This window comes from Seriola lalandi, unplaced genomic scaffold, assembly GCF_002814215.2.
Source record: "Seriola lalandi dorsalis isolate HSWRI2012SDOR001 ecotype SW California unplaced genomic scaffold, Sedor1 jcf7180002053531, whole genome shotgun sequence".
Taxonomy (NCBI): domain Eukaryota; kingdom Metazoa; phylum Chordata; class Actinopteri; order Carangiformes; family Carangidae; genus Seriola; species Seriola lalandi.
This window is the reverse complement of record NW_019524084.1, coordinates 226,985-250,382: the sequence shown is the minus strand read 5'-3', so window position 1 is coordinate 250,382 and position 23,398 is coordinate 226,985. Positions and strand designations below refer to the sequence as shown.

The following is a 23,398-nucleotide window of genomic DNA, read 5'->3' as shown; positions in this document are numbered from 1 at the left end:
GGGGGGGGGGGGGGGGGGGGGGCGCGGAAAGAGAGATATTCTGTAGGTGCTGGGGGAGTGTGTGTGTGTGTGTGTGCGTGTGCCCGTGGTGGCCACACACAGTATGCTGCCAGAGCCAAGCTGGGGTGGGGGGTGAGGGGTTGGGGGTGGCAGAGGCGGACTGGGGAAGAGGAAAGAAGGGCAGTGGGTTAAGGATGTGCTGATGCTGTGACTCTCCTCACCAGCCAATCCCCTCCTCTGGCTCTGACCCCCTTCCTCACAGCAGAGGGTCTGCACAGACATATGCACACATACACACTGTAGGCATAGCTACAGTCACCTCAGGCTCAGCCAATGAGAGATGAAATGGGCGTTGTGATCTTGCATCCACATGTGCATGCTCACATGCCAGCTCACATGCCAGACTAGGCTGTGGGGATGCATTTTATGTGTGTGTGTGTGTGTGAGAGAGAGAGTGACACCACGTACACATTAGTGCTCATGTGGTTATTCATTTCTGTGACGTGCGAGAGTGGACTGGCTGCATATCAGACAATTACAAAGATTTATTGCAGTGTGCGCGTATGTGCAGAGGGGAAACACCTGCACAAATCACAGCTGATGCAGACTGTCAACATGAAAGCATTATTGTCCCTATGCTGACAGAGCATTGCAATGCAAATATTTCTCGCCCATACTGAAGGCAAATACACTTTTCAAACAAAGCCACTGTGATCTCCTGTAGCTCCATACTGCCTCTGTCTACTAAAACATCATCAGAAGTGAATCTTTCTTGCAGCGGTCCAACTCTCAGCTGCTGTTGTTATGGCTTTCATTTTGTTTGCGAGCTTCCCCCTCTCTCTTTATAGTCCCACTGTGGTTAGAGCAGTATAGCCCGTCTGAGACTGGTTTACATTTCAAAGCCAGCTCTTGGCTGCGTGTCAGTCCAGTTGTCAGCAGGTGCATTTGATCTACACGTCGTATGATGCCTCCCCACACACGGACTCACCTGCCGAGTTGATGTTTGGATGAGGGCTGGAATGCACCGGCCCAGTATTTGTCTCAGACAGTCACATCTGGGCCACACAGTATTTGCGTTTCTCTTCCAATGGATGTGTGGTTTTGTATATCAGGCTGTGATTTGTTTAATGCAAATGGAAATTTAGATGAATAATCAAAAACACTCTGCATATCACGGGATACATCCCCTGCTGCGATTTCCGGATAGAAATCCATCTTTTATTTCCCTATTGCAGCTTTACTGTTGAAAAAGACTTCACTCTCTTATCTTTAGATGTCCCGTTTGTATTGACTTCAATTTAACAGTGGGAAATCTTCAGTATAGATATTCCCAGCAGCATGACACCTCCTCATATTATGTCTTTCACACAGCAAATGGGATAATATCACATGATAATCCCCTGGCTCGGTGGCGTCGTTGCCATTCTGAACATGCTTGATGCTTGAATAAGCACAGTGTTGACTGGCAGTAGAAAGACAAGGAGGCTGGCAGGACTTCAGAGGATAGCAGGTAATGAAACGAGTACATCTTCATTTTGACACGCTGTCACTGTGGCACATTGTTAAAAGTATTCTTTCATCTGCGTACTGCTTTACTGATGGTGTTCGGTCACATGACTGTAAAGTGGAAGTAACACCCGCTTCATGCCTGCTAACACCTCCACATTAAGACCTAAGGTGGACAAAGGTGTGTATTTTGTGTATGTGTGTGCGTGACAGAGCGAGGGAGAGACTGCTGATTTGGCTGCGCTGGCCTGGCTTAAAGGTCAGCCGCTGTATCTGTTTCATAAGAAAACCTGATACTAGAGAACATTACAGAGTGTGTTTGTGTGTTTGTGTGGTTGGTTGCGCTGATGCTGAAAGCAACACAGTGGAGACGGGGTCAACTCAAACAAAATTGGATTTTATTTTTTCCATAATAGGTTGGTGAGAATTTCTGGGATATTTTCTTGTGTCCAAAAAATGTCTCGGTTGCAGAACAAGAAAATAAAAGGAGTTAGCACACAACACAAGAAACAAATCCAAAAGAGGCTAACTGGAAACCAAAACTGGTTTACTCACATATCAAAAGTGTGTTCGCTAAGTAGGAAGCTACAGACAACAGCCAACCGGGGGAAATGGCTGACCTGGCCATGTCACTTGTTTATTTAATATGTAAAAACGACAAATTTTGTCTTCCCTTATTTTTATGCTAAGCTATGCTAACCCTCTGTAGCCTCATATTTTAGCATACAGATGGGATTAATATTCTCATTGAACTCTCTGCAAGAAAGCAAGTAGCTTAATAATCAAAATATCAAACTGTTCCTTTGAGAAAACCCAACTTTTACTCCATCTACCAGTAGCTTTCCCTCTTCCTGTGTTTCATTACAATGGTTTTGTCCAACATTGATTTTAATTTGCCTTCAGCCTCTGCCTTGCTCTGTGTCTTCCCCTCTCTCTCTCTCTCTCTGGGCTACAGGATAACAGAAGGTGAGTCCTGTCAGAGATGGATTCCTCTCTGCTCTCCTGGGATATGTCCCCTCTGTTCATTTGGCTGTTTCAGAGGACAGAGAGGAGAGAAGGGGGAGAACAGAGAGGAGGGGTGACTTGAAAAGAAAGAGAGGGAAGGAGAGCGATAGCCAAGGACCCAAGTGCTCCCAGTACAACTCTTAATACAGCAGGGGCTAAGAATACAGCATCCTATTGTCTCCTTATCATTTTTCTAAAAAGCCAATGCTCACATTATTAAGAAGTCGCTGGAGGAATTCTCCCTCATGTGCATTTATTTCTCCTCACTGGCTTTATGGATAGAAACAATTTTCTTTTCTTTCTATCCACCAAGTAGAAATGAAACATTTTTTGTATAAGTAAATGAGGCTATAACCATCACTGATTTAATTTAACAGTATACTGTGTCTTGATTGGGCTGTGACTGTATTTTCACCATTGATTAATATGGTAATTTCTATTTAACCTTTATTTATCAGACAGGTCCTGTTGATGTTGGAAACCAAAGGATGGTAAAAGAGCATAAAACAGCACAATGCAACATCATAAAACAATACTAAAAACCAGGTAACAGTGTTGTGAAGTCTAAAACAAGATACATTTATTATCAAATGCATGAAGCTGGCAAGAAAGACTGCTTGACATTTTTGTTCAAATGATGACATAAATGATCAATCGATGATTGGAAATGTTGCAGAATAATTTTCTGTCGACTAATTGGTAAACGGACCGACTGTTTCAGCTCTAACCTTGATTTCACTTTGAAGCTGAAGTCCATAGGAAAAAAAAGGGGGAAAATCCTTTATGCTTCTGCTCTGCATTATCTGAAAGACATGTGGACGAATAGCTTTTGATCCATGCATGGATCACCAAACGGGCCTCCCTGGCACAGGCCCAGGAGCCTGATAGGTTAGGGGCCCCTGCCCCAGAGCCTCCGTATGAAGTGACTGTTAATATGTCTTCTTTGAAAGCTCGGTTTAAAGGCACAAAGCAACCACAAAGAGACACAAAACGAGAACAGGGACCCTAAACAACCCCAAAGAGAGACACAAAATGACTACAAACAATGCACCTATGTTCACCCTCTTTCAGTCTGCTATATAGGAGGGGTGTTTAGCCCAGGGGGCCCATTTTCTCCTAATCGGCTCATTTTTAATCATGTACCCTGGAAAAACTTGACAACATTTTTGCAGTATTGAAGTAATCTGATCAAAAGCTCCTTTTGTATTCCTGTGGGAATACTGAGATGTAAATTTGCCTAATCTTCCGCTTAGCTGAAGCATAATCCTCATCCTCACACCATCTTCACTATTTCTGGAAATGAAAACCCACTCACTCTTTCCCACTATGAGAGACTAGACTGTACTGGACTGCAGTTAAATGCTGAGGTCAAGTCCAGGTGATTAAAAGGCAGAATGTGTCAGAACAGTGATGAGTCCGTCTGGCAGCACTTCAACACAATCGATGAAGGCTATTGAGGAAAAGGCCTTTACTTTGTGTGTGTGTGTGTGTGTGAAAGAATAACAGAGTGACAGAGAGTGATAGAGTGGTAAGTCTGCCGTAAGCTCGCACACTCTGCAGTTTTGTCTGTGTGTTGTTGGGGTGCAAGCTGCAGAATGAGGGGAGAGAGACACTGTAATGCCCTACTTTTCCATGGCTCAGCTTCAATAGAGCCCCACTCAATGAAGCTTATTCATGTGTACAAGCACAGACACAGTGCTCTGCCCTCAGGCCTTGTGTGTGTGTGTGTGTGTGTGTGTGTGTGTGTGTGTGTGTGTTTGTCCGTGTCTATGGGTGTGTATGGATGTGTGTATAAGGCCATGCATGCTTTTTTGGGTTGATGATATTCCGCTGTTATTTGGCAGATATGGGGTGGTGAGCGGTCGGGGGTACTTTCCATGAATGGATGAACACACACACACACGCATTCACACACTCATATACAGGTCAGTGTGCATATTTGGACCAAATGGAGCAAGGGGAAGTGGGAGATCATCAGGAGCATCTTCTCGAGGATAATACTGACTCTTCTGTCTGGTGCTCTCTTTCTCTCTGGATAATCATCACCACAGTAAAGAAGCGAGGGTGGGAGGGGAGGTCTGTCTCAAGGCGGTGTTTGTGTGTGTGTGTGTGGAATCTGGGTTTTGTTGCTGAATTCTGCCTCCCTCTAAGCATTAACGCTGACAAAATGAGCATCTTCATCCCTCTCCGTCTACACCATTATCCCCTCCTCCGCCTCTCTTTTCTCCTGTGACCTTGTCAATAACCTTTCCCCTCGCTTGCCTCTCATGTTTTTCCTGCTGGGAAGGAGAACGACTGTGTATCATGTGAACCTCATAGGGCAGCAGAGGAGGAGTAAAGAGTGCAATTCAAGCCAGGTCATTAGCAAAGTTCAATAGGTTTAGGAATAGCATGTCAGGGACAAACACACACATATTGACACACAAAGACAGAAGCATCATGTTATCATTAAGATCTGGATATACTGTATGTACGTATGTACACCTACTGTAAACGTAGATGTGTAAACAGACTGAATTTTATGGTCTGCTGCAGGTTTATAGGAGGCGTCTTCATTATTTCCCACTTTACTGGCCCATTCAAATGTGCATCCATCACCTCTGACAGCCGATGGGTGTAATCAATTGAGCACAGCTAAAACCGACTGGCGACAGGAAGTGGGCTAAGGTTGATTACCTCATTATTTTTAAGGTGGTTGCCCTCAAAATGTGTTTTAAAATCAAAAATTAGAGAACACACTACAGAAGGTGTGGGGGAAAAAAGAGGAAAAGAGGAAGAAAAATGGATGCACATATTATGAAATAGGGCTCAGAGTGACTAGCATTAGCTCAGCTGACAGGTACAACCACTCGCAGAATTCACCAGTCAATTTAGATGTTTGTTTTAATGAGTGGCAGTGATGTGTTTATGGATCTGGGGGAGGGTGGGAGGTGTGGGGGTCATTGTTGTGTTTGTTGTCTGCGCTGGGAAAACAAGTCATTTATCTCTCTACCATTACAATCGCACAGACAAAAATAGATAACCTGTACTCGCTTGGCGTCTGTGTCCGAGCACGTGTCGACACATTTCACATAACACCTGCAGACACATGCATCTGCTGCTAAACAAGTCAGAGTTGCTGACAAGACGGCCTTCTTAGGCAGCAGATAGCCACCAGCTGCTTGAACTGTTATAAACACACACGCAGAAGAGAGGTGTCGAATGCCTATCTGAAAAAGCAAAACTGAGGGCGGAGGTCACAATGCGGTTGTTTTGTCATCTCTTTTACATTTTTTCCATCCTGCTGTCATTCTCTACACTTTAACTCCTCTCCTCTCGCCTCGGCGTCTGACCCGTCGGGACGCCCACCCACCTGCTTTTCATCCTCCTCCGCCTCTCTCTTTGTGATTTTCCCTCCAGCATTTGTTCTACTGTCAGTGTGGCTTTCACACACACACACACACACACATGTTTAATGTCTGTGGTCGACACTGCTAATCACATACGATGAGTGATTCCAGCGAGTGTAACCATTTAAATAGGCTTAATTGATACACTGATAATGTGATATCTGGTGACAGACAAACTTTCAAATAGATAAGTGGAGAGAAAATAATGTTCAGAAAATAATAAAAATAATCATGATAAAATGGAATGATGTGATTTTATTAATTTTTTTCTGTCAGCCTCCATCTTTCACTGCTTTCCTCTTCCCTTCCCAGCTCCTCCTTTGTGGTTTCCCCACTCTATTAACCCTGTATGCTGTGTTTATGGGCTTAGCTGTGATAGTATAATGCTGTCAGAGTGGTTTTAGATATTATTGCCAACCCTGGGGAGGCATATCAATCTGCCTGCTGGAGAAAATAAAGATGGATAAGGCGAAAAATAAAAAGATCTGGAAAATATCTGAAGGTTATTAACTTGAAATACAGGTCTTGCAAATATAGCCCTCGAGTCCCAAGGCAGAGTGATACGGGAAAAAAGATCTTAAAATGGCAAGTGCAATTCACAATCATTGTCAAGTGCCTTGCTTTCCATTTTGATCATTTCGATTTTTAATTTTAGTCTTTAGGCTTGTTTCATATTGGATGTCTGCTGCAAAGTGATTAAAGGCCGATAGAAGAACAAGAGAAGCAGCTGCAAAGTGTGCAAGCAGACTGCGAGTCTGTGAAAAGAAGAGACGTTGACTTTTCCCACTCACACACTGACTTTCTTGTCTTCCTATGACATCTCCTCCCATCCCGAGATGATCCAGTTAATCACTGGTTTCATTGTCAGCGTGCCGGCACAATTTATAAACCGGTTGTGTACAAAACACTGACTCACTCTCTACGGTTGGTGCTGCGAAAAGATGCGACACGCTGCCGTCATTCACGTGTGTCTGAGAGACAGGGAGACGGCCTGACAAGGAGATGAGGGAAAGTCGGAGAGGAGGGAAGATCATTGTTTTGACTTTCAAAGTCAGTGGGGTGTGTTCATATGTGGGTGTGTTGTTTTCCTGAGATCCACCTTTGCTCGTGCAGAATGACTCTGCACATTTGGAAGCGACGGATCCAATCAGTAAAAAAAAAGCACAGCGATCTATTAGAAGTGTAAAAAAAAAAAAGAGAGATTATTCTTGGTCAGCTTTGTTTTGTTGCTGCTACACCACAACAAAGGGTTTTCTCATTGCCTCTGAATTTAAATAAATCCATTAATGTCTTAACTAGATAGCTGTTACGCTTGCTGAGTGGCGACTGACTGGCTGACTGCTTGTGACCCTGATGCTATTGACCCTTTAAGTCCAGTTTGGCCGAAGGCATTGCTTTGCACTGAGGGCAAAGGTCCAAATGGGCCCCGACTGTCAATATATCAGCCTGAGGGAGAAACTGTGTTTCTGGTAAATACAGTAAAGTGTATCATGCGCCCCTGAACCACAAAACTGTGAAATGAAGTCACAAGACAGATGCTGGTATTTTTTTTTTTTTTTTATGGCTGATAGTCCACAATAATACTTAGTCTGGGCTTAAATCAGGATTTTTACCAAAGGAGGATGAGATGATTTTAAGTATTTTGACCTTGTGTTGCAACACAAGCATGTGCACAGGGGCAGCTGTTGTTTTATCCTATCACTTTGGAGCCTTTGCTGTAGCTGACGTGTGCCTCCTCAAAGTGTAACTACATGTCAGGGGCTGCAGAGATGCCACATGGAGACTGCAAGGTTCAGCTGCTTGTGTTCCAAGTTTCCAAAGCTGCTGGAGACTGCTGATGATTAACATTAAGCAAGTTGAAGAAAGACTCAGTAATCGTTGACTTTTCAGTAACCTATGTCTAGCAAATCCATCTCCACCATGATACTTTTGCTTGCTGCAGTTGCTGCTCTCTATCACAGTGAATGGCAGAACGGAAACAAGGCAGTTGTCTCACTTATGAGACGCAAAGCTAAAATAGCTTTACATAACTTTAGTTATGTAAGTAGCGTTGGTTTATGCTCGATAAGTTGAAGTCATCTGACGTCAGAATGGTGTGGGGGGGTTTCCAAAGACAGTCGACCGTCACACAAGCACTTCTGAGGAAGCTGTTTAAGTGCACAGTTCACTGTTACTTTATATCACAAAATGTGAACACAGTTACAATGGCGAATATATAACTAAAAAAACTATACGGTTTAATATGTAATATATAATACAGGAAATCCAACACTTAACTGTAAATCACTCCTTGCAGTCTTGCTTCTACCTTAAATCTGAGTTTGTGGTTTCCCCCCCAGAAAGGGTGACCTTTCTTATTCAGATGAAGAGTGAGCAATGAAGGGTGAATGATGAATTTACATGACAATTAGCTTTGCAAAATCATCATCCATAATCATTCCTATTTTTAACTGAAATGTTCCTTTGGGGATTAATTCCTCTCTCCAACCCCCGTTTTCTACCACTTCTCTTCTACCTCCCTCCCCTCTGTGATGTACAGTGTCCTCTAGAGCGCAGCTGAATCAGCGTGGGAAAGAGCTTTTGCTGCAGCAGCTAACTTTATCCAGTGAAGTCACTTCATCTGTGCTGTACGGTTTCAGCAAACTGCTTCACTGGAGGGGCAATAGGTGCTGGAAGGCGGGGGATGGAGGAAGTGGGGTGGATGTGGAGGGAAAATGCTGTAGAAAACGGTTGTTTTTACCATTGCGCCATCTGTAGTTACTGTTCTAAGATTTTTTTTTCTTTCGTTTCCCAATTCTTTGTAAAAATTGTCTTCTGCCTCTGTGCCCTTGTCCGCTTTGATCCTCCACTCTTCCCATCTTTTTTTTCCCCGTCCCATCTTCACCGTATACTCTTTGTCGTGTGATGGTTTCTCTCCCTCACCCCACTGGGTCTCATAAGATGAATTCATCCAACCTTGAGCTCCTCCTCGCTTTGATGTGACACAGCATGGCAGTGCGGAGAGAGGAAGAAAGCTGAGCTGTGAGGTTTTACTGTGTTGCACAATCCTCCTCTTCCTTCCCCTCTGCCTCATCATCTGTGACCCACTTATCTGTGCGCGCCCCATCTCCCTGTATCTTCATTTTCTCCTCTTATGTATTCTAATTACTGCTCTCATACATACCTCTCTTCTTTGTTTTCACTTCCCTCTTGCAATCTTTTTTAACTCTCTGCAAGGTCCCTAATTTAACGCACGTCATTTCATTGTTTGATTTATTATATCTTTTCTTCTTTTTTGTGTCCTACTTTTTAATGATGTTTCTTTGTTTGCAGTATTGTTTGAACATTTTAGCATCTCCTTAAAATTCTCCTTGCTTTCTTCCTGTCCTATCATCTTATAATTTTCATACAGATCTGTGACTAAGGAGCGTAGGTGTTATTATCTTATTTACTAGTTAACTTTTCTTTGAAACCGGATCAGAGTGTGTGTGTGTGTGTGTGTGTGTGTGTGTGTGTGTGTGTGTGTGTGTGTGTGTGTGTGTGTGTGTGCGCGTGTGTGCACACCCGCTCGTGCTCTCAGTATTATCTAACTGATGTGGGGGATCTGTCAATGTCAGCCACATTTTGTGAGTATTATTACCGAGACACTCAGCTTCAATATACCATTACAGGTAAAGACTGAATGTTCCCGTGCTCTTTGTACCACTAGAACATAACCACACACACACACACACTCACACACTCACACACACACACACACAGAAAATGGCTGCTGACAAAATGACAACTGATAGACAGTGTGTCGGCCGCTAATCCTCCATTTTCAGCTAGTGTACCTGACAGCTGCCATGATCCTCCAGACAAAACCTTTTAGCTACATTAGTGCCCTACCTGCCAAATGCCCAGGCTGCAGTAATGCTGCAGCCTAGTGCTAAAATAATCAATGGCACAATTTCTCATTTCGTACTACTGCTATATCAACAAATAGCCACATACGAGTTTAAAGTGTCAGTGCAAAAGTCATATAGTCATTTTTATTTTGAAATTTAATTTTTCAATGTCATCTTATATGTTGTCTTATGTATTATTTTAATGTTGCAATGCAAATATTTCAGTAGGACTTGATATGTTTTGTCTTTGTATTTTCCTCGTAATCCGATGTTTCTCCGGCCAGACATCCTGAACACAGCTGATGGAAGTCTTTCGCTGGACGACAGAAACACACATTACAGAATTTGATTCAGTGCTAATACGACTGTATGAATGAGTCTAACAGGCTAGCAATGCTACTGAAAACTAACCTATCTGTCTGTCCGTCATGTGACCCATAGATCCCCAGTTGTAATGTGTCCCCTCAAACAGACTTTATTTTGAGGGTGCAACAACTCTCTCAACTCTTTCACTGTGGTATTTTAAGCACAAGCCAGCAGCTAGCTACCCAACCATTATCTAATCATTAACTTTAGATTGTGGACTCCATGGCATACTGAAAGTAGAACATTTTCTGAAATGATAAATCTATGTAATATAATTATCTTTCTGGGTAGCTGCCCTCAGCTAAAGCCTTTTGCAGCTATTTGAGGTCTAAGCACAGTTCAATATAACTGGTAGTTCTGGTTCATATAAATAGGTTATGAATAGGAATAATAATGAATCACTTGGCCGAGTGAAGTGATGCCCTGTCAGAAGGAGTTTGACTCTTTGTTCATGTTGAGTGTTTGAATAGAGTCTGAATAGAGTTTTTCTGGTGAGTCACAGGGTCGGGCCGCTTACATTAACTTTCGCTTCATCATAGACTAACCAGACTGAAAATGCTGCCGGCTGCATAGCTGTTGGTCAAAACAAGTCTGACACACATGCACACACTTTCTCTGCAAATTACGAACACACTTGGCTGCCTGTCTCGCTCTCCGTTTGTCCTGATCTGACTCTCTTTTGCTCGCCGGCTTGCATACACAGTCTATACAAAGTTGCCTTCATCGCAACAAACACTTGGCTCCTTGTTATCTCTCTTGCACACACTATCCTCTACACATAATATACACACTTACTCTCTTTTCCTGTTTTCGTCACGATGTCTTTCTTCTCATCTGCAACAAAGGCCGCTTCTATGCTTCAAAAACACAAATACTTAATTTGCTTCCCAATTATAAAACATACAAGTCGTAAACTAAACTATACTGGCACTTATGCAAACAAGGGTTAAATCATTTTAGATTTTATAACTTCACCAACATGTATATTGTCTAAGAATATATACAGTGATTTCTGAACTGGTTGCCTACACATGCGTCTCCTCAGCTTTCACCTGTGAGTAGCCTCTTTATTTCAGTAATGCATTGTAGTGTGTGCCAATAGTGTGCCACAACACCATCCTTGAAAACAAAGTCATTTTTTGTTTTCGTGCTAGAATTTTTCATGTATATTGTCTTTGCTGTGTTTCCTATGTGAATGTACTACATGCTCAACAACACAGGTAGAAATTGTATGTTGTTTGCAACAGATAGTCTCTGTCTCCTTGTGGTTCTCTTGAACAAGTACATGCTGTCAGGCATCTCGTTCCTTTATTTCTGTCTGGTTTCTATTGTTTTCTTGCTGCCTGAGATCATATTAAAAACAACAAAAAAGATACCTAGCTATATCTCCCATAAAGTAAATATTTTTAGCATGAGGTTCTTTTTGATTTGTATGGAAGCCTTTTGAACCTATGCCTCTATCTAAACCAGATCTTATTTTTCATTATTTTGGATGTATTTCTGTGTGTATGTGTGTCTCAGGTTGTCCCTCCCTGTCTCCTGAGAATGTGCACTGTCATTTTATCACCCAACTGCTGGCAAGATGGAAAATTATTTTCCCTAGGGTGGTGGGTGTGACCTCAACTATTTTAGGCTCTCAATCACCAGCAGGACGACAACAACTTCAGTGTTGATCTGCATGTTAAGTGTGTGAATGTGCAAGTGTGTTTCCATTCTTGTCATTGCATGGAGTATATTTAACACACTTAGGTACTTTCTCACAAGCTCCACAGAGAGACAAGGCCCTGTGGTGAGCAGTTCTCTGCAGATGATTGATGGTGGCAAAAAAAAAAGACTGTGTGTGTGTGTGAAGACCTGCACATCGTCTGTGATTGCCTGCAGTCATGCTTCACACACAGGCCATGCTTCCCTAGTCATCACCAATCACAGTGACAGAGGGTGACGGACTGCCTGCTGACAAGTGGAATTGTCAGGGACACACACACACACACATACTCTCAAACATTAACACTAGGCAGACTGACCAGAGCTCAAAAAATATTCTAAATTCGATTTGTGAAAATTAAAAAAGCGGCACTACCACAGCTGTCTGCCTCGTGACTTGCACTGAATGCACTGCATGATGGACAGGAGTCACACAAAGTCACTTTCACTGATTGGAAAAAAAGAAATGTGGGTCAAACTGAAAAGAGCGAATAATTCAACAACAAACATGTGGTAATGATGGCAGAGAGTTCACAAATCAACTCCACCACAAAGATAGTGATTTGCACTCCAAGCAATCTAAAAAGCCCTGTTTGGAGATTCTTTGGATTTTGGTAAGTTGGCGGCAAAACTGAATGAAATTGATGAAGTTGTACGCAAGCTATGTAATAGTTAGCGTTCGAGCACATCTCGAAATTATGCACCCAAATAAGTGGATGGATGGATGGATAGATAGATAACATTGTCCTTTGCCCTCAACCCCCTTAAGAAGTATGTCAGTGTGTTAAATTCCCCCTCCTGACTGTTACTCATTCTAATTCACTTATTCATCTCTATTATTAGGCTGAAGCTTCTCTCTGTATGGAAACCAGCAGAGCACAGTATGTGAGCAGGACACCAGCCACTAGGCCTATTGCTTTTTTACACATCTCATCCCTTGTTTTTGCGATTGCCTTGAAATTCTGGGCACTGCTTCACTTAATCTATCAGCCTAGAAAATAGTGGATTGACATTTCAGTTGTTCTACCCAAATGATGGTTTTCAACCTGTTACAAAAAGCAGTAGCTAACTAAAAAAAACACAGTATACAATCATAATCTGTTAACTTTTCCTTTTCAATTTGATTTATTTTAATACATTTTATATGTGATTTAAAGATGTTGTTGTTTCAAATCATGTTAATTTCCCCATAGTCAGAGAAAGCAGAGATGGCAGTTACTGCTACTCTGCTAAGCTAGGCCTTTTGGCAGGACTAGTTTATCTGGTGTTACTTTTTTTTCTCTGTAATGATTTGGCTACTTCCTTATTTATGTGCTAAAACAAACTTCTAAAATGTTGGAGCATCAAATTGAGTTTTCAATTACAGGAGAGAACAGTTAGGAAAAAGTGGGTAAATTAGCTTAGGCTGGCTAACAAGCTAGCTTAGCCAAATTGCAGTCACTGCGGTTCGGTTTGTAGGCTACCTCTGTTTTCTTCTTGCAAATTATGTTTTATTTTCTTATAATATTGCAAAGTTTAAGACATAATAATTTTATGTGATATAACAGATGTCAAAAAGTTAAAATACAAACACTAATAGTATGAGAATTTCAAATGGCAACAGCATTATTTTTATCATTTCCTCCCTTCTACACAACACAACTGCCTCCTCTCTCTTTCCATCTCTCTCTTTCTCTGCTCCTTCATCCATTTCTTCCTCCTTTCCTCAGTTTGAAATAGCTCATCTCTCTTCTGATGTTTTGCATTTGCATATAACCTCAGTCCTCTGGTTACACCACGCTTGCACTCCAATACTAATAGATGACAGGCTTTGATATGTTCTGCCACATTCCCCTCAATTCTCCGTCTCTCTTTTCCATTTCCTTAACGGGGGGGATTTCAGCGCAAGACCCTCTCACTAAGACACGGAGAGAGATTTCAGAGCAAGATGTCGAAGGGGACGCTCAGCTAGTCTTTAGAGAGACCGAGATGCTTAAAATGCTGGTTGTGTAAATGCCTCTTAACGGCTCAGGAATAAGGATGAAGGTGGACCAGCTATGTGTGTAAGCGTTTGTATGAGTGTTAAGTGTGTGAGTGAACTAATGCAGATGAGATATGTATGAGCCAGGTATGAGTGTCACACATGTCAAGTGGAATTTTTTACTGTGTAAACAAGAGTTATGAGTTTAGGTCTCCATGTTGCACATTCCTTTTTTTAAATTCATATTCACAGTTAATCATTTATAGGCCTATGAAAAACCTCAGTTGCACTCGGTACAGTAATTCCTCTGTAGTCATGCTGTCAAACATACAGCACATAATGTACCGCTCTTGCCTCTTGCCATGTCTCCTACATTTGGTATTGTAATTTCAGAGGTATAATTGTGAGCTAATTTCATTCTGTGCACATCAACCCACCCACGCAAAACTGAAATCACAGTGACTGAGCTTTAATGCTGAGAGCTAAAATCAAATCATCCTTCCATCCTCCCTGTTCCTGTGTCTGAATACCAGTGCACGCTCCAGCCTAAAGCATACAGGAGTCCTCGGAGAGGCTTACAGACAAACACACACACAGACACACAGACACACACACACACACACACACACACACACACACACACACACAGACACAACTAAGAGCTAGAGTCAGTTTTAGTATTGTGGTCCAGGGATGTTCGACAGCATGCACCCAGCAAGAAGGTGTTAAATCTTTCAGTCACGTTTGCTGTCAATGACTATGTTCACTATGTATGAACCTGAGCCTTCCAGCTGAAGTAAATAATAGAATGGGCTTCTCTGGAGTACCATTTTTTTTTTTTTTTTTGGTGTAGATTAGGGCCCACATGGTTCATGGCACATAGCCTTCCACTGAGAGATACCACAGGAATGAAGTATTATCAGAAAACAAGGGTCTTAGGGAGACCCACCCAAAGCAAAGAAATTGCCTGCACCACTTCTTGCTCGTTGCTGTGGCCAAGCCACTGCTCTCAAGCTAGTATGTGACTTATTCTTTGGCAAAAGAAAATTAATATTCCTAACCCACCATTATATCATTTTTTCTTTTTTCCTTATTTTTCAGAAAATTGCTGCAAAATCAACTTAATTTGCTTTTCAGCTTTCAATAACTCCCTTTTTTCAGGTCGCTCCCATGTTGCTTGCGAACCCATAATGCTTTGAGAGGCAATAGAAAATACAGAAAATGAAATGGGTCTGAACTTTGTGTTGCATCATACGGCGTTCAGAGACAGAGACAACGCAATGAAATGGTGCCACAAGACTCTATATACTTATCATCATGTTTATCATCAGCCAGTCGTGTTCTTTGGGCCTATAGTTGGCTTCTTTATTTTCTGCAAATAGATGCCTATAGTTTTAGTCCCCAAGGGATGGTGAACCCCAGAATACATTTTTTTTTTGTTGGTCTGATGCCAGTGTTGTTTAAATTCTCGCAACTCTGATATAGTCAAGGTTCGGATAAGATCATGGCTATGGAAAAAAAAATGTGGATGGATAAGGATAGGAAAAGACTGCAGTTAATTAAAAGTCAAACATTAATTGCAGGCCTATAATGAAAACTGTGGTTTACTGCATGAAAGTCTGATATGCAACAATCACAATCCACCTCCCTTACCTACACACCCTCTCTTTCCACCTCAGTACATAAAGGGCATAGTACTCCCTGCACTGGCACTGAATGTTGGCATTGGACTTAAATTGTGAAGTGTGGGATCGTCCAGTATGAACATATTTCCAAGGTACACTGGGGTGAAATTGCTGAAATCATCCAGTATGCTGTCAGTGAGCAGTTGAGCTGTTGGTAAAGGCCATTACTTGGATGAAGAAGCTGCACTTTTACATGGTTTCTTTGGCTGTAATTCCCAGAAGGGAGAGTTTGGAGGATGCATCATGCGGTAGCTGGGAGGGAAGGGTTGATCCTCCCTGCATACCTCCTCTGCACAAGCCTTGTGGTGGAAGAAAATGAACCAGAGGAACACAGGACCTTTTGAAGTGGTGTTGAGCTGAATACAGCCTCTAACCACCGAGCCACTAAATGGCCCTGCCCCGGCGCAATGACATTTCCATATGAAGTCTGCTCCTCACAGGCAAATATACAGTATGTTTGAGCTTTTTGGAGCTTAGAGTGAAGGGACGTGGAAACAGTGTTTTAAATACAGACTGGGATTCGTGCTGAGAGTTGAAATGAAGGAACTGAAAGTGAGAGAAAGCGTGTAATTGGGGTTGATTTTGCTGTCACAAAAAGAAAAAGGACGTTACAACATTAATTATATGCATCAGTGTTTGGAGGTGGTCATTCCAACACAAAGCTTCTTGTTTTGTTTTCCATTTCAATTTCCTGTTCACATCCTCTCCTCTTGTACGTCCTTGTCTTCCTGACGTGCCTCTGTCTCAGCGGCTCATTAACCAAGAGCGTCTTTATGTTCCAGGAGGAGGAGATGCCAGAGGTGGAGATAGACATCGATGACCTGTTGGAGGTCAACAGTGACGACGAGAGAGCCAGCAAACTGCAGGTACACCCCCGTGTCTGTGTCTGTGTGTGTCTGTCTTTGTATCCAAATGTCTATTTTTAGCAAACACCAGTGGAATATACAATGCAAGTGTCAATGTATAGGGGATTTAGAAGTGAAAGGAAAGAGTTGCACTTTATATCACCAAGCTGTAATGTTCTGTGCTTCCAAGACCTATAGACTTGTATGATTGAGCATAACTCATACATACATTCTTTATCAGTGGGTTATACAATGATAATAGACTACAAGTATGTTCAGACAGAACTTGAGGCCAGTTATCACGTTGACTGCTGGATGTTTTGTGCAGTTTTTGTTCATCCCCCTGTGAACAGACATTAACCAACTCCTGTCTTTCCACCGGCTTGCAGTTATGCTTCTTGTTCTGTCTGAATGCACCTTGAGAGCTACACATCAGGTTTTCCACATGGGATACACCAAAAGTCTTTCATGCTGGTCTATTGAGTCTCCAGTCAGTGGAGAAATTGGTATCGCTGCCTTTTTAAAAAAAAAAAAAGTGTGTGTGTTGGATTTCTCCCTGTATGATTCTTAATGATGCATTCAAAGACACTTCAGTTCTGGCAGACTGATACCAAAGCATTTTCTTCCATTTTGACTGTACTGGAAGGTGACATTATTTCATCTACATTTGAAACGGCTATGCGCATAAGCAAAAGCCATACGCCAACCACCAACAAGACAGAACCCAAATGTAGATTTATACATTTACTTACACTTACATTTACTTTTAGCTACTTGTAAAAAAAAAAAAAAAGAAAAAAGAAAAGTCCAGGAGCTGCAGTGAATTGAAGACAAGTCTAATCCCTGAACACCTCTTTCTGTTTTCCCTCCCTGCACAGGAATCATTAATAGACTGCTACAAACCAACAGAGGTTAGTATGTTTAGTGTGTCTGTCAATGTCAGCGACCTAGACATTATTGATGCTCACATACACTATTCAATTTGCAGTGTGTAGACTCTGTTTGTTGAACCATCATGTCCCAGATGTATGTGTGTTGTTAATTAATGTATGATGACACACACACACACACACACAAACACACACACACACACACACACACACACACACACACACACACACACACAAATCAGTCTCTTTCCACTGTCACCCTGACCTAAATACGACATAGAGTTTAAAAGGACCTTAGACCTACACACACATACACACAAAGGACACCGATTGATAGTTTTACATATACACACACTGTATCTTGTTTACTTGGCAAGGGACTTGAGTATGTTTAATATGTTTGTGAGTATGTGAATGGGTGCATGTGTGTGTGTAAAGGTGTTAAGGGTTTGGGTTGGGGTGAGGCAGGGTTAAGCTATTTTGGTGATTATAGGTGGTATAGACCAATCACATTACCTCCACATACGGTGATGTTGTCCAGCCTGGGCTCCCCATCTGTCATCTGTGTGTGTGTGTGTGTGTGTGTGTGTGTGTGTGGTATTAGGTCAGCTTGTGACGACCACTACAAGGTCACTGATATCCAAAGCTAGTCTAGTGGCCACCAAGGTTGACACCCTCTTATATGTGTCACACCTACACACACCCATGCTCACACACCCATGCACTGTAATCTGCTGAGTATGGGGAAGCGCAGATGCCATTTTAACACACTCCCGCAAGGACGCCATCAGCTGGGGATAAACAGTGAAAGACAAAATGATGAAAGAAGAGAGTGAGAGCACTGGTGGAAAAATGTACAGTACAGTAGGAGACAGAGATGAAGGGTGAGGAAGTAAGGGATAGAAGTCATGGCGAAGAGATGGGAATAGAGGGATGCAGAGGATATGTGAGAGGACAGCTAGAGTGAGAACGACAGATCAGGGTATAGAGGAAAGAGGAGGAGGAGAGGTACAGAGGCAGCGAGAGAGGAGGGGGAGACATCAGTAATTAGGTCACGAGCGGTGTCAGCCCTGGTATAATGAGGGGGATTATATTCCAGCATATTCCCCACTGCAGTCACACTGTCACGGACCTCCACACAACCTCTCGCTTAAACCCAAGATGAGGAATGTCTTTGCCCCCCTTCCTTACTGACTAACCTTTGTCTCACAATCCACTATTTCCTTCTCGTTATTTAAAAGACATTACCATCACGATTTGAGTTTGTTGCGCAGTGTTTATTTTCCCTCCCTTTAGTATTACTTCTGGCTGTTTGTCTTACATGCATGCAGCACAAAGTCGGATGTTTCAGTCAGCTTTGCTCAACATCACAGGCTCCTTCACTCACATAGTTCCCTGTGGCACTAGCAACTTCAGAACATCTATTTCGGTCGGATCGTAATGAATGAGAAGCTGGCAGTCATATTGCATCAGATTACAATATTAGACTGTAAAAAGAAGAAGAAGAAGTTGTATGGGCCTGATTTTTGAATTTGAGTGTTAGATGAGGTAGAAGTCTGGGGTGGGAAGTCAGCAACCAATTACTTACGTTCCCCACGTTCATGTGGGACCTGTCTTGTGTCGATCACATCCCAATACAGCCGAAACCATACAGAAACGGTTTGGTAATTGTATGTTAAATCATTTAAGAAAGAAATGTGTGTCACCGGTGTGTGTGTGTGTGCGTGTATGTGTGAATGCGTATGAGTGCAGCTGTCAGTCTAACTTGTTTTTTTTCTTTCCCTCCCTTCAGGACTTTGTCCGGGAGTTGCTGGGCAGGATAAGGGGAATGAGAAAACTCAGTGCACCAACTAAGAAGGGCCTATAATGGCTTTCACATCAACACCAATCAAACATAAACTAGATCATCTCAGCTCCACCTGCTTAACCCACCCCACATGGACTGTCATCATCACACACAATAACTTATCAAAACATTAGTAACTATTCTGCAACCTGCAAACACACACACCATAAAATCCATGCATATAGCACAACAAGGTGTATTATACTATTTGACTATTGAAAGGTACGTGAGCGAAACAGAGCCAACGTGGTGAAAAATGAAAATGTCAAACCCTGCAACGTGCCAGAACTGCAACCGTGCTTTAACATGAATACCACCTAACTCCACATTTCAGAGCCATGTTAAAACTTTTCAAGCCGATGCTGTAATCCCGACAGCCATACAGACTAAAACACTGATAAATCTCAAAAAGGGAGGTGGTGGGGAAAAAAAAAGAAAAAAAAAGTTTGTACTGCAGTAGGTGTGAAATTAGCTGTAGCACTATGTACACACAGTGCTTCATGGTTTTCTCTTTTTTACTGAGGTGTTTTGCTGTTACTTCTTTTTAAAAATGTACTGTATGTTGCCATTTATTGTTCACGTGATTGAAATGTGGTCTTCAACAGTTTTTATTTTTGTCCTACTTCTAAGTCAACCTCCTTATCCTAACTCCGTCAGTGCTTGCAAAGGAGATGTGAGGGAGATCTGTGGTTTTATTTTCAGCACAAGGCGTTAGTACATCAGTTCCGTCCTTTTGTGACGTGTAAAATCTGGAGAGTGGGGACATTTTAGTGTGAAGATTTTATTTAACTTTTTTTCCCACTGTTCTGGTACACTCTTCATCACAGCGAGGCATGATGGGTGTTGCGGCTCTCTGTATGACGCTACAACACCTGTATGATTGGCAGCCTTTCACTTATCATGTTACGTGATGTTGTTCATTGCTGTCCCTCATCAGAATACATATCAGTTGGTTGTTGAGGTTTAAGCACCAAGCCCAAACATTTTAGTTGTTTCTCACACCCGGCTTCACTTAACTCTGCTGACTAGCCTCTCTAATAGTGGTTGGTGTTGCCTTTAAAGACATTCAGGATCAGTTCACCTTTTACTCAGCACTGAACCTTAACTACTGACAACCTAAAAGGCGAATACGGTTGAGTCAGAACCTGAAGACAACTTGAAACTTTGACATTTAAACCTGTCAGGTCCTGCAAGGGAAGGTGTGCCAAAACTGGGAGTATTACATCCTAAATGTTAGACGTCATGGAGGCGTTGGTGTGACGCAGCGTTTCCACAGAGATTTGTTTGATAGGTTTGTGAAACGTCTTCCAGTAGGATGTTTCAGACTTTTCCAGGTTGCAGAAAATATGTTGTAATTGCATAATCCCAGGTTTAAGAGGTGGATTTAGTTATTTATTGTTGTTAATGACCTTCTGGTAACCAACACACTCAAAAACCTGTAAGCTCTGGTACAATCATGACTCCGTTATGGGGTTGGGCCCAGTTTCATTTCCGAGCAGTCAATCGTGAACCAACAGGAATGGAGCAGAGCTGAACCTGCCATGTGATATAGTATATAGAGATATATACCCTCAGCTGCCAAAGACAAAAGCAGGGCAATGTTTGATTTTAACATAACACTTGCAAAGCACCCGTCTTGCATGCTAACAACAGAGAAAACATTCATAAAGAGTATAGATATTATAAACTTATAATCAAGCAAAAAATACTTTTTTGACTTAGCTACCATGTACGACTTTGTAGAACTTTTTGTGTTGAAACAACGTAACTGTCACGTTGGAGAGAATCCAGGAAATTTTAAAAATGGTGCTGTTTTTGATGTTCTTCCCAGGTTTCGGTTGTATAAAAGGCGTTTTCACTGTCGATTGATGCCAGAGAAATGTGTCTGAAAGAAATGTGTGTGTCTTTATTGATGGAGTGCAGTCTAGAGTGGCGTCCTCCTTCGCATTTCCACTCCTCGGTCGGAACAGGGCTGGAGCTGTGTCGCCGGACTGGTTGATTTATTTAAAGAGATCATGTGTTTTCTGGATCAGTGAATGGGAAGGAAAAGTCGAAGAGGAAGCCATTATAGGCAGCTGAGATGCTTCCAGGATTCATGTCGAGGTACTCCTTAGGATTTTCTCTGTCAAGAAACAGTTCAGGGGCAATAGGCTGATATTTTATAATTTATGGGATTTCATGTGGAGAGTATTTTGAAAGTGTCCATACTAGAGAGCTTTACATTTGCATGTATTTTTAAAGTAGCATGTTGAAGGGAACATTTTGTTGGCCCAAAGGTTTTTATTTCACAAAATGAAACACTTTCCTTTTTTATACCTTTATTATCATTATTATTATTATTATTAAGACTAAAATATTCAGTTTTTCAGCTGCAGTTTTGTTTTCTGTACATCCACAATAAGCGTTCTTGTTTTTAAAATGTAATGTGATGTGTGGTTTGTTTTTGCTGATAATAAAAATGCAGAATGACTCTGTACTGTTTAAACACATTTCCCCCTGTGTGTCTTCATGGATGAAGGACGAGTCTCTCTGGGCTCTATTGAAAGCACTAGTTTGCTTGATTGCTTTCTTGTTGAGAGTTATGCTGCATTCACATGTTCCTCGGATGGTCCCGTCTCCCAAGTTGGGATGTCAACTTCAGTAGATGCTACAAAGAAGATATGCTCTATTTATATATGATAGCTGTTTCCAGTATTTGTGTTACTTATTATTGGGGTTACTGCTGATAAATAACTTTCCTAACTAATCTACGTCACTCTACAAGGACAGAACTAACAGTTACAAACTAACACCATATTACAAATTAATATAAATAAATATTTCTAATAAATTAGAAAAAATTAATATGCAATATGAATTAATAATTAACCAAATGTATCATATCATCAACCAAACATTTACTTTTGTCCACCATATTTTTGCATATATGACATCAAAAACCTGTCAAGTCTTTTACCAAAATTTTTTCTGACATTTTTAAATTTTCCCAGTCGGAAAACCAATTTCTCTGATGATTCCGCCACCCACTCTTATGTATGGCCGGTAAATACACCATAAGACTAAGTTACAGGTAAGCCACCAGTTATCTTATAGGCTAGCATAAATACCAGATACAGAGGGAAAAAAGTTTTTATGCTAAGCTAACATAACAGTCAGCTAGCTGTGGCTGCATATCTACAGGACAGATGTGAGAGTGTTATTGATCTTCTCATCTAATTCTCAGCAAGATAGCAAATTAGTGTATTTCCCTATATGTCAAATTCTTCCAAATTAAAAAGGCAGCAATTTGCTTGTATTCGTACAGATGCATTTGTGTGGCTGATTGTGTGCCATTATTCAGATATGTGCGTAGTCCACGGTGTGCGAGCGCTTTCACATGCCTGTGTTTCTGCACAAGGGGCATATTAGAGCATCATGGTTATCAATATGTTCCTCCTCAGAGCCACACAGTGTGGCAGTGGTTTAGTAGGACACTCCTGTGCACTGTCTGATTCTGTAAAGAGCTCATCAGGGTATGACATTATTGCTCATTGTGCGCATGAGTAGCCTTTCTCTGCAGCATGTCTAGCCCCATATGGACTAGCCTACTGGCCTACTGTACATTGTTGCTAGGTAGAAGGTGTTCATTGATCTCTGAGAAAGATTTAACACTTAAACATGATCATTACATGTTATTTCTTTGATCTGTGAGGGAACAAGTCGACCTCACTGCAACTCAAAGCTCATATAGTTTTATTTCTAAAGGTAAGTCATGTGGAAGAATATAGGCCAGTTTGCACAGGAGACAGACAGACAGGCAGACAGAGAGAGACACTTGGTGAATGCGCTACAGCTTTCATTCCCACAGAGAATACGATAATGAATGTCTTCTGATTCACTGACACACATTCCCAAACAGCCTTGTGGATTTCACTGCAGGAAACAGAATTGCACCCACACTGCTGCTGCTGCTGCTGCTGCTGCTGCTGCTGTTGCTGTTGCTGCCGCTGCTGCTGCCGCTGCTGCCGTTGCTGCCACTGCTGCTGCAAGTCAAAGTGATGCCAGTGCGACTGTGGAGCGTGATAAGGCTCTGTGTGCCTTTAAATTCCATGACCCACTTTTCACAGCTGGGTCTGGCTGGCAGGGAGCGCTCGTGCACGCTGCCTTGAATAATTGGGACTGCAAGGTAAATGTGAGGAGAATAGTTAAGGATGGGAGCCCCCCTCTGCCAGCAAGCGTGCTTGGTTCAGTCAGCTGGCTGCACACCAGCAAATCTCACACCAGCGCAGCCCTCGAGTCGCTGTCGGTCATGGTTTTTCAGAATATTAACCCTGATGTGAATGGAGGCAGTTGT

At 42.0% G+C, this 23,398-nt stretch overlaps 1 protein-coding gene across 1 annotated transcript in view; it reads left to right on the top strand.

Moving 5' to 3' along the window:
• Positions 1–21,554, top strand: part of ppp1r14c (protein phosphatase 1, regulatory (inhibitor) subunit 14C) — a 23,526-nt gene extending 1,972 nt beyond the window's left edge. The window contains exons 2-4 of the mRNA XM_023401175.2: positions 16,267–16,350; positions 17,208–17,240; positions 19,012–21,554. Of these exons, the coding sequence (XP_023256943.1) occupies positions 16,267–16,350; positions 17,208–17,240; positions 19,012–19,086 (192 nt within the window). The 3' untranslated portion in view covers positions 19,087–21,554. The remainder of the gene's footprint in view (positions 1–16,266; positions 16,351–17,207; positions 17,241–19,011) is intronic.
• Positions 21,555–23,398: the final 1,844 nt, after the last annotated feature.